Consider the following 16149-nt stretch of genomic DNA (forward strand, 5'->3'; position numbering starts at 1 on the left):
TGACAGGAAACAAACAGTAGCGATTAACGAGTCCCTTTCGGAATGGCAGGTGGTGACCAGTGGGGTACCGCAGGGTTCATTGCTGGGACCACAGCTGTTTACAATATATATTAATGATTTAGATGAAGGGATTAAAAGTAACATTAGCAAATTTGCAGATGACACAAAGCTGGGTGGCAGTGTGAAATGTGAGGAGGATGTTATGAGAATGCAGGGTGACTTGGACAGGCTGGGTGAGTGGGCAGATACATGGCAGATGCAGTTTAACCTGGATAAGTGTGATGTTATCCACTTTGGTGGTAAGAACAGGAAGGCAGATTATTATCTAAATGGAGTCAAGTTAGGAAAAGGGGAAGTACAATGAGATCTAGGTGTTCTTGTACATCAGTCACTGAAAGCAAGCATGCAGGTACAGCAGGCAGTGAAGAAAGCTAATGGCCTGCTGGCCTTCATAACAAGGGGAATTGAGTATGGCAGCAAAGAGGTCCTTCTGCAGCTGTACAGGGCCCGGGTGAGACCACACCTGGAGTATTGTGTGCAGTTTTGGTCTCCAAATTTGAGGAAGGACATTCTTGCTATTGAGGGAGTGCAGCGTAGGTTCACAAGGTTAATTCCCGGGATGGCGGGACTGTCATATGTTAAAAGGTTGGAGCAACTGGGCTTGCATACACTGGAATTTAGAAGGATGAGAGGGGATCTGATTGAAACATATAAGATTATTAAGGGATTGGATACGCTGGAGGCAGGAAGCATGTTCCCGCTGATGGGTGAGTCCAGAACCAGAGGCCACAGTTTAAGAATAAGGGGTAGGCCATTTAGAACGGAGTTGAGGAAAAACTTTTTCACCGACAGAGTGGTGGATATGTAGAATGCTCTGCTCCAGAAGGCAATGGGGGCCAAGTGTCTGGATGCTTTCAAGAAAGAGATGGATAGAGCTCTTAAAGATAGCGGAATCAAAGGTTATGGGGATAAGGCAGGAGCTGGATACTGATTGTGGATGATCAGCCATGATCACAGTGAATGGCGGTGCTGGCTTGAAGGGTCGAATGGCCTACTCCTGCACCTATTGTCTATTGTCTATTACCCTTCATATCTCCTTTAAACTTCCCCACTCACCTTTAATACGTATCCTTGAATATTTTTGCATATGCGCCCCAAGAGAAAGATTCTGATTGTCTACCCTGTCAAAGTCCATCATAATCTTGTATTCCTCATCCTGTCCATCGTGGGTTATGCACGTGAGAGCAGCAGGTGTACACTGCTGTCTGATCACTGGCATCCTTGCCCATGTGAGAAAATGGTGGGTTCAAATTCTGCCCCAGAGATAATACCCTTCAACCATATGGCACCTGAACCAGCGTGGATAACTTCACTCACCTCAACACTGAACTGATATCGCAACTCATGTTCTCAGGATTATGTGTTTATCTGTTTGCTTGTTTAATTCTTTTTTTTTTGCACATTGGTTGTTCGTCAGTCTTTGTGTATAGTTTTTCATTGATTCTATTCTATTTCTTAGTTCTACTGTGAATGCCTGCAAACTTCTACAGATGTACTGTGGAGAGCATTTTAACGGGATGAATTACAGTCTGGTATGGGTGGGGTGGGGTTGACTACTGCACAATATTGAAGTAAGCTGCAAAAAGTTGTAAAATTAGTCAGCTCCATCATAGGCACCAGCCTCTGTAGTATCCAAGATATCTTCAAGGAGCAATGTTGCAAAAAGGTGGCATAACTCATTAGAGACGACCTCCACCTAGGACATGGCCTCTTTTCATTGTTACCATCAGGAAGGAGGTACAGAAGGCAGAATACACACACACACAATGATTCAGGAACAGCTTCTTCCCCTCTGCCAACTGACATCTAAATGGACATTGAACCCATGAACACTACCTCACTACTTTTTATTTCTGTTTTTGCACCACTTATTTAACTATTTAAAATGTATGTGTGTAATTCAGTTTTTTTTCTATGTTACCATGTATTGCATTGTGCTGCTGCAGCAAAGTTAACAAATTTCACGAGATATGCTGGTGATATTCTGATTCTGATCATGAAAATAAACCTCAGGGTAGTATATGGTGGCATCTACATACTTTAATAATAAATTATCTTTGAAGTTTTGAAGTTTGATGCTGACACTTCAGTTTTGGGAGTCCAACATGAAGTGCAGGCAAGATTTGGGAAGATCCTGGCCCATGAGGGGGCAGCTGTTTTAAGTGTCTTGAATAGTTCTTCCTACTTATTGGCCTGCTTCTCACAAGACCCAGCCCATAATTCCCATTCAACCACAACACCACCTTTTCCAACCCACAGTGGCAATTTTCTATTGCAAATACATAGCTTCTACCATGCTCCTGTTGCTACTGCTCTTCCATAAACTGGAATGGTCCGTGACCTCTGATTTGGCTTCAGCTTGTGGAGGTGAAGCCCCACCATTTACTACCCTGATGGCCTTTGACACCTCAATAAATTAACGGCCTTTCCCAATATTTCTATATGTCCCTCATTAAGAGTTACTTGACAAATATTTAAGTGATTAAAAATAAAACAATTAATTATTTTTCCTTAAGAGTATTTGTAACAAGAATTAATTAAGCCTCAATTCCTCTTATTTGTTCTTCATCCATTTCTTGTCTTGTCCACACCTTCGAGTTCCTTATCTACTCTGTCTGACTTGATCTTTGGCATATTTCATGACTTAGTGTCCACAGCTCTCTGAGGTACAGAATTCCAACACTCATGACCTTCTGAGAGAGAAAAAAAATTTCTTCCTCATCTAGTATGAAATTACAATGCCTTTTCCTGACATCATGACCCCTAATTTTAGATTTCCAAAACAAGGGGAAACAGCTTTTCAGCATTTTTCCTGCCATTCCTCTTAGAACCTTACAGCTTCTAAGATCACCTCTCATTTTTCTAAATGTCAATGAATATTGGCCCAAGCTCCTCTACTTTTCCTCCAAAGCTAACCTCCTCACTCCAGGGAACAACCTATGAACATTTTCTGATCAGCCTCTAATGGAACTACATTCGGCACCTAGCATAGCGGCACTATTGCAGCGCAGGGTGTTCCGGAGTTTGGAGTTCAATTCTGGTGCCATCTGTAAAGAGTTTGTAGGTTCTCCCCGTGAGTGGCGTATTTTCTCCGGGTGTTCCGGTTTCCTCCCATAGCCCAAAGACAGACCAGTTAATAGGTTAACTGAAGATTTTAAATTGTCCTGTGAAGAGGCTGGTGCCAAATAGGTGAGATGCCGGCTGCAAGGGCCTGTTCTGTGCTGTATCTCCTTACCAACTCGGGCAGGCTACAAACCAACCAGGCACAAACCTTCCAAGGTCATTAAAGAGGCCTTCCAGAAGAGGTTGTCTTTCTTGAAATGACATGGCAAAGATGGTCACATCTCCAACAGGACTTTTACATCAACAGACACTCCACGGCTTTACACAGTTTTCTGCATTGAAACAACTGAGAAATCATGTTACAGCTGTACGAGGCACCAGTAAGGCCACATTTCGCATATTGTGTATGGCTCTGGTTGCCCTGCTATAGGAAGAATGTCATAAAATTGGGGAACACACAAAAAGATTTAAGAAGATGTTAACCAGGACAGGAAGGTTGGCCTATAAGGAGAGGCTGGATAGGCTTAGACTTTCTTTCCATGGTGATGGGAGGCAGAGGAATGACCATATAGATGTTTATGGGCAAGTGACTAATGCCTTGAAGTGGGCCCAGCCACTTAAAAGACATGAGAAGAAATGGCACAGAAACCCAGGTGACACGGGGACCTTGGGGTTAATATATTGACTAAAAGTGATGATCTCCAGATCTTCCCATCAGAAGTTCGCTTTGTCATTTATGCTTTTAAAGAATATCCTCACTTGTTCCAGGATGTGCTCTATTCTGGGCAGGAATCCATTTTTCCACTGCTGTTATGTTGTCATAATATTTGAAATGCTTTGAAAATAAATTACAATACTATCATATTTAACCTTTCTTTCCCCCAGTGTTGCTGCATCTCTTCAGCTTTCAGGAAATTATCTATAGGCATCCGTTAGTCTCATGAGACCATGGATTTGCGCCTTGGAAAGTTTCCAGGGCGCAGGCCTGGGCAAGGTTGTATGGAAGACCAGCAGTTGCCCATGCTGCAAGTCTCCCCTCTCCACACCACCGATGTTGTCCAAGGGAAGGGCATTTGGACCCATACAGCTTGGCAGCAGTGTCATCGCAGAGCAATGTGTGATTAAGTGCCTTGCTCAAGGACACACACGCTGCCTCAGCCAAAGCTCGAACTAGCAACCTTCAAATCACTAGACGAACACCTTAACCACTTGGCCATGCACCAGGAAATCTAGCATGATGCACTCCATGTAGTGTAGCATGATGCACTTCATTTCAAGCTGAAATGAACCTGTATAGACTTTAGGAGAGGGAAACCAGAGGCCCAAGAGGCAGCCCTCATTGGAGGATCAGAGGTGGAGAGGGTCAGCAACTTTAAATTCCTCAGTGTTACTCTTTCAGAGGAAAGAAAGCACAGCAGCACTACTACTTTCTTAGAGTCTGCAGAGATTCAGAATCAGCTTTATTATCGCCAGCATGTGATGTGAAATTTGTTCACTTAGCAGCAGCTGTTCAATGCAATACATAATAAAGAGAAAAAAAATAAAAACAGTAATAAATAGGTAAATCAATTACAGTATACATATATTGAATAGATTTTAAAAAATGCGAAAAACAGAAATATTGTATATTAAAAAAAGTGAGGTAGTGTCCAAGGGTTCAATGTCGATTTAGGAATCAGATGGCAGAGGGGAAGAAGCTGTTCCTGAATCGCTGAGTGTGTGCCTTCAGGCTTCTGTACCTCCTACCTGATGGTAACAGTGAGAGAAGGGCATGCCCTGGGTGCTGGAGGTCCCTAATAATGGACGCTGCCTTTCTGAGATACTGCTCCCTCAAGATGTCCTGGGTAGGCTAATACCCAAGATGGAGCTGATTAGATTTGACAAACTTCTACAGATGTATCACGAAGAGTATATTGACTGGCTGCATCACAGCCTGGTATGGAAACACCAATGCCTTACAATGGAAAATCCTACAAAATGTAGTTGATTTGGCCAAGTACATCATCGATAAAGGCTTCCCAACCATTGAGCATATCTACATGAAATGATGTCATAGGAAAGCAGCATCCATCAACAGAGATCCCCACCATCCAGGTCATACTCTATTCTCACTGCTACTATCAGGTAGAAGGTACAAATGCTCAGGACTCGCATCAGGTTCAAGAACAGTGACTGCCCCTCAACCGTCTGGCTCTTGAACAAAAGGGGATAACTAAGCTCACTTGCCCCATCACTGAAATATTCCTACAACCAATTACCTCACTTTCAGGACTCTATGTCTCATGCTCTCATTAGTTATTGCCATATATTTATTTTTGCATTTGCACAGTTTGTTGTCATCTGCACTCGGGTTGATCTTTCATTGATCCCATTAGTATTGTGTGGATTTGACGAGTATGCCCACAAGAAAATGAACCTCAGGGTTGTATATGGTGATGTATATGTAATCTGACAATAAATTTACTTGGAACTTTGAAACATTTCACACAGCGGGTGCTGTTTTTATATTTAATGTGCTGCCACAGTTACTGGTCAAGATGAGTACAATTATGACATGTGATAGGTATTGGGCAGTTATGTGATAGGGAGAGTTCAGAGGGATATGGGCCAAACACAGGCAAATAGGTTTCTCATGGTTCAGATGAGTTGAGACGAAGCTGCTTGTATGCTGTGTAACTCTATAACTCTCATTTGGATGAGTTGCCAACTTTGAGTAAAGCTTCATTTATTTTACTCCACCTTAAAGAATTTAATAAATTTCTGGCATAGTCATAGTCATACTTTATGGATCCCAGGGGAAATTGGTTGAAGTGTTTTAATAGTTTTTTAATTCTGTAAGTCTACTTAAACTGTTTATTGATCATGAAACCTCTAAAGATAGTTCAGGGGCCTTTGCCAATGACAAACAGCTAAATGCCTGCTAAGGTACTGGATGGGTAGGACCTGGGTACAAAGGATCAGTTCATTGGCTCTACATATCTGGTCAGGTTTGTACAGACAGACAAACTGGGTGCAGAAATTATGCAGTGGTTCAGATCCATCAGATGGCCAAGACATCTGGAGCAACCCACTGGCATTCCTGATAGGTCAGTCTGGAAAAACAGTTGGTAGTTCCTACGTGATGACTGTTAAAGGAAAGACATCAAAACTCAGAAAGAATGCACTGAAGACCTACAATGATGCTGCCAGGATCTGAGTGCAGAACGATAGGGAGAGGTTGGCCAAACAATGATTCTATTCTTTGAAATTTAGGTGATGGAGGGGTGACCTTACAGAGATGTATAAAATCATGAGGCTTAAGACAGGGGCGAATACACAGTCTTTTTCCAGGTATAGGGGAATTAAAAACTAGAGAGCACAGGTTTAAGGTGAGGGGTGAAAGATTTAAAAGAGAGCTGGGGGTGGGGGTCAATTTCTTCATGCATTAGGTGGTGTCTATATGCAACAAACTGCCAGAGGAAGTGGTTGAGACAGGTGCAAAAATAACATTTAAAAGAAACAGGAAAACGGGGCTAGGTTTGGGAACCATGGTCGGCAGTTAGGCTGAGAAGCCTGTCTCTGTCTCTATTTCTACCTATGACTGGATGACTCCAAGTCAATACATACCACCACATTGCAAAACAACACAACCCTCATATTATTAAAGTGAACAGTCTTCTAAAAGCATCATGACGCAATAAGATTTCCACTGTCAATTCTGTCCTTTCTAATGGCACTTGTCTATTAACATTTAAAGTTCAATTACTCATTGGTGTGATGATCTGCGTTGCAAGGAGCCTTGAACAGCTACATGTGGTTGCAGGTTGTGGACACTAGTTGGCAGCACAGAGTAGAATATTGTTCCTGTGACTGGCAAGTTAAATATTGTGGACAAGCTGAAGTGAATGACCCAACTGAGGTGTTTAGAATATTGATAAATTGAAAAGTTCTGGTGAAATTTCACTGTGATTAAATACTGTTTCTCCCTTCAGAGATGTTGCCTAACCTTGATCTCCCAATCTTCCTCACCATGGCCTTGCACCTTAATTATTTGCGTGCACTGCACTTTCCCTGCATCTGTAACACTATATTTCTCATTCTGGTTTTGCTTTTCTTTTTACGCCACCTCGATGTACTTGTGTATGGAGTGACCTGTCTGGATGGCATGAAAAACAAACCTTTTCAATGTACAGTATATGACAATAATTAGTACATTACAAAATAATCTGTTATTTCCAGTATCTTCTGGGTTTATTTCAGATTTCAAACATCTGCAACTTACTACGTTCCCACTGCTATATATAACAGTCATCGACCCATACTGTACAGAAAGAGGTTTTACAACCCAACTGGTCCATGCTAACCAAGATGTTGGCCCATAACCTTCCAAACCTTTCCTGTCCATGCACCTGTCCATCTGTCTTTTAAAAGTTTTAATTGAACTTGCCTTAACCAGTTTCTCTGGCAGCTCATTCCACACAGATACCACTCTTAGTCTTAGAAATTTGCCTCTCAAGTTTCTACCAAATCTCTTCCCTCACTCCTTAAACCTATGCCATCCAGTTCTTGACTCTGCAGCATTCACCCTATCTATGCCCTTTCTCATTAAAATCAAATTTAATATGTATTCTGACCATATACGATGTGCAACTTTTTAATGTGCCCCTCCAAGAATAGTTTCCAATGTAATGAATGTCATCGACAGAGAACAACAGTGTCCTTACAGCAGGGGTCCCCAACCTTTTTTGCACCAGGGACCGGCGGACCAGGGGGGCGGGGGGTGTTAATCACGACCGGAATTTTGAATTTAATATTAAACACACAGCGCATATTTTCCTCGCATGAATATAGTGATAAGTCAATTATAAGTCATAAGGGGGTTCCTTATGTCCAGTCTATTCCACAATTTAGTTTTCGTTGCATTCGTTGCAGAAAACTCCGCTTTGCAGAGATATGATGTTGGAAATGGAAGCAACATTTTCAGTGCTTTTGTGGCTATCTCAGGATATTCAGCCTTGACTTTGATCCAGAATTCCGGCAGAGATGTTATGTCAAACATACTTTTCAGCCCACCGTCATTTGCAAGCTCGAGAAGTTGATCTTCTTCCCGCGCTGACATGGATGATTCACTGGAGACATTTACAAATGGGTCATGGACCCATTTCTTTGCACGTCTTGGGTCATTTGCGGTTGGGAAGTAACGCTGGAATTCTGTCGACAGTGAAGATAGGTGTTCGCCCAGCAGCTGTGAGCCTCAGTCTCCCCCAAATTCCCAGCTAATGTTCGGAACATGTCAAATATGCCCCTGTCCACTCACCGTCCCCATAGTTCCAGTTTGGCTGTGAAAGTAGACACTTCATCTGCGAACATGAAGACAATTGTCATTCTCCCCTGAAGTGACAAATTCAGTTCATTGAGCAGGCTGAAGATGCCATACAGATAAGAGGATTTTGCTATCCATGCCTCGTCACTGAAGTGTGCTGCCAATGGTGACTTTTTTTCTTGAAAGAAATCTCTATAGCTGCCCTCTTAACTCAAAAACCCTGGCCAGGGCTCTCCCCCTTGATAGCCACCTGACTTCAGTGTGTAACAGAAGGCGCTTGGGTGCTGCATCCATTTCCCCGCAAAGCTGCTCAACAGTTGTGAGTTAATTGATGTGATTGATAACTTCAACAATGTCACTCAATACGCTGTTAAGATCAGGTGACATTTTTCAGTTAGCCAGCATTTCCCTGAGTGTGACACAGTGCGTAGACTGGCATTCAGGAGCAACCTCTTTGACTCGGGTAGCGAAACCAGACTTGTTAAGCCGTTCCAACAGCTGTGCTTCGATGTCCTCCACTATGTCATCAATTCTCCTTGAAACTGTGGTAGCTGAAAGAGAAACCTGTGCCATCTTGTTAGCTGCAGCTTCTCCCAACAGCTCACGGCGCATGTCCTTGGCAGTAGGCAGAATCAATTCTTCACCAACAGTGAAAGGCTTCTTAACCTTAGCAATACGGTTAGCCACTAAGTACGACGCTCTTACAGCAGCAGCATTTGTGGAGGTGGTGGCTCTCAGCACTTGCTTCTGTCTCACTTGCTCACGTTTTCTCCGCTCAAAAAACTCAACGTGTTTGTCTTTAGTGCAGGGTGCTTGGACTCAAGGTGCCAAAGCAGTTTTGAGGGCTTCATTGCCTCATTAGACAGCTTGTCTCCACATATCACACACAGGGGGCTTGGAGCGTGCGAGTCACCGGTCGCAATAAAGCCATATTTTATGTACGGCTCGTCGTATTTTCTGTTGAAGGAAGCTTTCTTTTTTTTTGCAGTCTCGGCTTCAGCTGTCTCTGCGTTATCAAAATCGTTAGGCCTTTTATGTCCCCTACCATCTCCTCCAAATAAACTCTCAAGCGATGTTTGTTTTTTACTCATCGAGTAGTTGTAGGTTAATGACCGACTGATGTCCTCGCGTGTGTTCAAGTTCAACAGTGTGTGACAGGGAATGAGGAAAGGTGCAGTTGACTCATATCATTTCCACGCGGCCCGGTGGTTGGGGACCACTGTCTTACAGCATGGTATGTCTTAAACAACTGTCTGAGGATGGATTTCAAAGAACAGATTCTCAGACTTGTGCAACTCTGCATCAGATTCCTGTTTATTCCACCAGTACTAGATTTAGTCTCCCGTCTGACAACCACATTTTTCATCACCCTGCCTTTATAACACCACATGGGACAATTGTCATAAACATTAGCAGTGAACATGAGGTATTTTGTCTGGTCTCAGAATGTGCTGTCGGAGGTTTAAGACTGTGAAAGTTAACCAGTGAGAGAGGTGAATTTGGCACCCCCCCAGGCACATTCCCCCACCTTGCAGTCACTCACCCAGAGCACATGGAGTGTCAGAAACAGCATCTGATCCCATATTCCTGTTTAGTCTGAAACTTGACCTTGTAGAATTTGCTACAGTATCGGAGACAGAAAATTCTGGAAGCACTAAACAAATCAAGTCAAACCTGTGGAGACAGCGAAAGAGCTAGCATTTCAGATCAATGACCTTTCTGCAAAACTTTCAAGTCACTGATATGAAACAGGAACCCTGTTTCTCTCTCCACAGACCTGCCTGACCTGTTGATTGTTTCCAGCATTTTCCATTTTGTTTCCGATTTCATGCAAGTTTTGCTTCCTACAGAACTACAGTACCGTGCAAAAATCCTGGTTCAGTGTATACCCGTACACTGTGTATGTGTCTAAGGCTTTTGCACGGCACTGCAGATCTTCCCTATTCTGAATAATGGGAATTTCCAGCTGCAACAGTGATCAATCTTACACTAGGTGTATCCCTTTATTCTAAGTGCACCCAATAACACACATCCTTGCGTATGAATTATGAGAAGTCACTTCAGATTGGGAAGTCTTTTTTCTATGGCAAAAAGGGCAAAGGTTTAAAGTGACTGGTGGAAGGATCAAAGGACAATTGAGAAAACACCTTTTAATCTGCAGGACAGTGAGTTTAGTCATACAGCTGAGAAACAGGCCACTCGGCCCACCATGTTCATACAGTACACCTATATCAATCTATTTACCAGAAACTGGTCCATAGCTTTGATGTACAAGATATGGAACTCAGTGACACTGATGAGGCAGAAACCATCACTATTTTTAGAGTGTCCATGCGTGAGTATAATGTTCCATAACCTATCGCACTGCGGACTGACAGCTGAGAAGCTGTATTTGCCTCATCTGACAGCATGGACAGCATGGAAATTGCCCTTGGTTCCACGTGATAAATACCAACATCTAGAACAGTGTCTATGAGACGCGGGCGAGCGACTCACCCTGATACAGCCGCATGAACTGGGAGTGCAACCTGGAGACAATCACTGCGTCAGGGAGCTCCCTCAGGAACAGCTTGAGGAGGCTCGCAACGGAGCAGACGTCTGCTTCCTGGACGAGATCGGGCACACCCCCGCTGTCATAACTCTGCCGCAGCCGGTCCACCACCTTCACGTTTCCGTTCACTCGAAAAAGACCTTCTTGTTCCAGCCCTGCCAGAGAGAAGCCGCAAGTTCTGAGTTGTTTGTCAACCTATTAACATATCAAATGTATTTCTTTTGCCACTTACGGGACACGGGACGGATTTGATAACGATCCTTAAACTTTTTTGAACTGAGACACATTACTGGGTCAGTTCAGAGTGTCACTGAAATGCACAAAACTCCTAACAATGAGGATGTAGAAAGGGTGTTTCCTCTGGAGGGCTCACAGTATCGGAGAATGGGGTAACTCACTTAGAACTGAGATGAGGAGAAATTTACTCATTCAGTAGTTGGTGAATCTTTGGAATTCTCTATACTGAAAACTGCAGGTTTGGCCACTTTCTGCAGACTTCTGGATACTGAGGGAGTGGAAGGATGCGGGGAACATGCAGGATAGTGGTGCAGCTATGATCTTGGTGAATTGTGCTGCAGGCTCGAGAGACTGATTGGCCTGCTCCTGATTCTACTTCTTATGCTCTAAATTTGTATGCTTAGTGATTTTTGATTTTCTTTGCTATAATCAGGGTGTTGAGTTTCCCAGCTTGTGAAAATAAAAATTAGGATTTGAAAAGATTCTCAGGAACTATAATGCCTGAAAGAGTTACATTGGTGTAGCGCCTCATGTATGTTCTTGCTCATGTGTACTGTCAGGTAGAAGCTAGATCACGCAAGGTACCACTTCTTGTATTAGCAAATCCAACACATTTTTACATCCATCTCACAGCTTAATGGTCAGTATTACTCATCCTGGGACTTCAATTTCATAGATTGAATTAAAGTTTCCAGCAGTGGTGAGGGATTTAATCGCACTTCTCAGAATCATCAGCTCACTAGACAGTAATGTAACTGCTATCCTACTATATATTACCCAAATTTCCAAGCAAGTTCGGGCAAAGCGCATTCTAATCAGACTCAGTCTGCAAGTTGGTGCAACCAATGAAAGGGCTTTGTGAGGAAGGACTGTAGTCAAAGGTCTGGCTATCAGTGGACACTGAGTGGCTGGGTCCCGCGATAACAGCCTCACAAATACCTGAAGGGTGTGTTGTTCACAGAGATCACATGAGGGGCATTTGTGCTTTGTATGTACCTGTAGAATGCATTAACTTGATGACACTACCTGTATACAGACTTGACAATTGAATGTTTCGACTGGACAACACTATGAGTGTATAGGAAGATGTGTAATACTTTTATATTTCTTGCCAATATGTTTTATTATTAAAGTTTACTTTTGAAATGAAAAAAACACTAAAATACTGAATGGATTTCAACAGATGACCAGTTGTCCTGCTGGCATGAAGCTATCTCCAATCTTCACAGTGTCTTCTCACTATTTCGCTCCACCTGTATTCCATATATTTTCCTCTCTGTCTGCCTCCATCTCTCATTCACCTGCCAAAAACTCCCAACTCCACCCTGCTCCCCTCCCCTACCTGGCACTACCTGCATTCATCTTACACCCCTGCTCAGTCCTCAATTACCTCATTCCCCCTTTCCACTTCATACGGGCCATCTCCCCTTGCCAGTCTCAGTCCAAATGCAGCATTTTGATCTGAAACGACAACAGTTCCTTTCTTTCTACAGATGCTGCTCCAGAAGACCACCATCCATCTTTACTATTATCTTCAACAGATCTCATGGTGGTAGAAGTGGAAACAGCAATCACAATGAATACTTGAAGGTGCAGCATTTTTATGTGGACAGGTGATGAATCAGTCAACACATGGGAAACATTTTGCTTTCCTGAGTTGCTTATGACTCTGTCAATCCACTTGGACTGTTTGCTTGTCAAAATCTTTCAACCTGCCCCAAGTCCACACCATGGAGGGTGTAAGCTCAGGGTAACGAATGTCAATTTTACTTGAAGGCAGCATTTCACAGTGTGAAGCCAAAAGCCATGGGTTTAAAGCCCCTCACAAAAAACTGAGCACAAAATTCTCAGCAACACACACAAAATGCTGGTGGAACGCAGCAGGCCAGGCAGCATCTATAGGAAGAGGTACAGTCGACGTTTCGGGCTGAGACCTTTCGTCAGGACCCATTCTCAGTTGACTCTCCAATGTTGCACTGAGTGATACTGCACTGTAAGGGGTAATCAGGCTAGTTCACTTCCTTCTCTCCCTAAAACACAGCGTCATTCATTCACCTTTGCTGACTAACTCCTGAAATGACAACACTTGGCAACACCTCCACAAGACAGGTGATAGTGGCTCAAACTGGCAGCTCACCACCACCTCCCAATGGACAATTAAAGATGTCACTTGCCACTGACACTATCAGTTGGGAAACAGATTCTTTTATAAATTACAGAATATATATCTACAATCCATTAGCCAATGAGTTGGAGGTTAGATGGTGCATGGCTCACAGCAAAGTTTATGTTGCTCAAAAATTATTGAGTACTTAAAGCGAAGGAAACAGACAACAACAACTTCAGTTTATGAAAAGCAGGATCATTTCCCGAGAAAAACATGCAGTGATTGGAGGATTATTTCCTATAAAGTATATTGTTACGTACCCCGTAACTGGGTTGCCAAACCAGCAGAAATGGACCACTCAGTTGGAGTCTGGATTACTGGAACTAAGAAAGTTTTATTAAAGAAATAAGCAACACAGTACTCTAATAGTAAGGATATAAATGCAACAGGTTAGCAATGAATAAACACACATGTACACAGAACTAGGATAATAGGATCAATCGAGCTCTATCGTCGTCTAGGGGTAAATGACCAGTTTCAAAGTGACAGAGTTCAGTTTAGTTCAGTTCGCAGTAATCGCCGTCGCCATGGGAGAGAGAGAGAGAAAGAGAGAGAGCGAATGAATATTCAAATCGGATTCCAAACAGACCTTCGATATTCCTCACAGTCAGCTTTCGGGCGAGCCCTTTGTAATGTCTTCTGAGGTTACCGACTGTGACCCCTCCGTTTCAGATACGATCGTTCCTCTGTAGTGAACCTGGCACCCAGGCAAGGGCAGACACACACCAGGTTCCCGCCGATCGTACCTTTCCACCCTGTGCGTCTATGGCTTGGTCCCGCGACCAGCCCTCCAAAAACTCCCACCGACTTGTGGGAGGCGCACCGCTTCCAGGGTCTCGTTACCTCGTGGAGTCGTGTGTGCTGCCTTAGCGAATCTGTCCCTTTTTATCCCCCTGCTGGGGTATTGCCTGTCCATCACACTTCAAACAGTTCAGGGTTCAAAAAGGAGCCGATCTTGACAGTTCTCAGACCGGTGTCTCCTTCCGTTAAACTCTCTCGTCTCTTCATTAACATTTCCAAATGCTGCTCCATTGTCTTCCTTATCTCTCTTTCTCCTGAAGACAGGTGGCAGATCAACTGCTGATCCCACTGGTGCCAGCACAGGACAGTTAACATCTTAGTCTACGCGTACTTTTTGTAACCCTCTTTCGACACAATATACATAAAATCACAGTTGGTCACTAAGCTTAATTGACAGAGGAATTTACTAATTGTTTCCACACTGAGTGATGACAACATTGCCACTTTGTCCAGCTTTATAGAAAACTTGAAACATTCAAATATCACATCAGTTGATAATTCTCAATCAAAGGACTTTGTTTTCTTTGTTCTAATTATGTTCTCTCTCATAAATATTGTGCACAATTTATGCTTTTCTCGTGAATGTCGTGTCTCTGATGCTATGCTCCTATGATGTTGCTGCAAGTCAGTTTTTCATTTTATCTGTGCATATCACAATAAAGTCAACGTTGAGTTTCCCTTCCAAAGGCACTGTTGCCAGTAGTCCTACCGATTGTTAAGAGTGCTTCACAAGCAGAAGCTTTCATGGCTTAATGGGAAGTTACCATAGGTGGAAGTTCAAATTATCATAGAATACACCTGTATCATATACAGTAAATAAAACAGTTGTTGCATTTAAGTCACTTGTTCACTCTTTAATTGCCACAACCTGCTCCTTTCTGAAAATGAAATAGTTGCTGAAATATCAAAGTCACAGTGTTATACCTTGGTACATGATATAAAATTAAATATACTGCATGAAGGAACATGCCCTTTTGACAAGGACTCTACGTCTCAACAACACAATCAATCAGTATTTGCTGCCTGATCTTTGTGTCATTGCCTTTGTAGAGTGGTCCAGGCACCAACCAAAAGTTAGACAAATTCCTGGCTCAAGAGAGCAGGATGGTCTAAGACTCCACTCCAGTGAAGGATTCTGTGAGGTAGGAGGGGTCCAAGTGACAACTGGATCTCAGGTGGCTTGCCTTGACAGTTTGCCCTGAGATGATCTGAATTAACATCTAACAGTGTTATATCATTAAAAAGACAAATTTAAAAGATCAAGTTCCAACAAATAATTAGAAGTACTAAATTAAGCGAATACAGTAAAGGTCCTCCCCAGGGTTACAACAGGACTCTGTTCCCGTGAACTCTTTGAAACCTGAACAGTTCACAAAACAGAAATGCGGCCCTAAACAGAGTTCCCACATGGCAGTGTGGAAACAATTGGTTAATTCTTCTGTCAATCAAGCTTAGTGACCAACTGTGATTTGATGTTTATACTTTATATGAAATAATCCTCCAATCACTGCAGTTCCACAGCAGCCAGCAAATCCATCCCGCCAATCTCCAAAACGCTTGCTCGTATGTCGGAATTGTACAAATGTCAGGTGTCCACAAACTGAGCAGGACCTGTAAAGCATGTAGCTGCGCTTTATCTTTCTACAAAGGATGGACTCTTCTACACCAGCTCCCACTGAGCTAAAACCGACTGTGGGATGTGAAATGTATCTGTGCTCTCAGGGACTCATTACTCCGCCACGGGCTGTGTAGACCGATATCCCACATGCAGTAGTCAGAACGTCTCCACATTCTATGAGTGTCTGTAACCTCCCAAATCACAAATGATTCCTGCTGGAACTGCCAACTGTCTGTCAGCACAACCTGACCCAGCAACAGACAGCATCTCACTGAGTCAATGCGATGAAGCACAACAAGAGGCCCTTTGGCCCAGCAGGTCCCTGCTAATTATCATGCGCCAATACACGC

At 43.1% G+C, this 16149-nt stretch overlaps 1 protein-coding gene across 6 annotated transcripts in view; it reads right to left on the reverse strand.

Moving 5' to 3' along the window:
• The window catches only part of fam13a (family with sequence similarity 13 member A), a 252954-nt gene that overhangs the window by 214553 nt on the left and 22252 nt on the right, over nt 1-16149 (reverse strand). For 5 of the 6 annotated variants that reach the window (XM_072256425.1, XM_072256424.1, XM_072256426.1 and 2 more), the window contains exon 3: nt 10922-11131. The exons of the other annotated variant lie outside the window; for it this stretch is intronic. In XM_072256425.1, the coding sequence (XP_072112526.1) occupies nt 10922-11131 (210 nt within the window). The remainder of the gene's footprint in view (nt 1-10921; nt 11132-16149) is intronic. 6 annotated transcript variants of the gene reach the window in all.

The sequence above is a fragment of the Mobula birostris genome, chromosome 4 (genome assembly GCF_030028105.1).
Source record: "Mobula birostris isolate sMobBir1 chromosome 4, sMobBir1.hap1, whole genome shotgun sequence".
NCBI lineage: Eukaryota > Metazoa > Chordata > Chondrichthyes > Myliobatiformes > Myliobatidae > Mobula > Mobula birostris.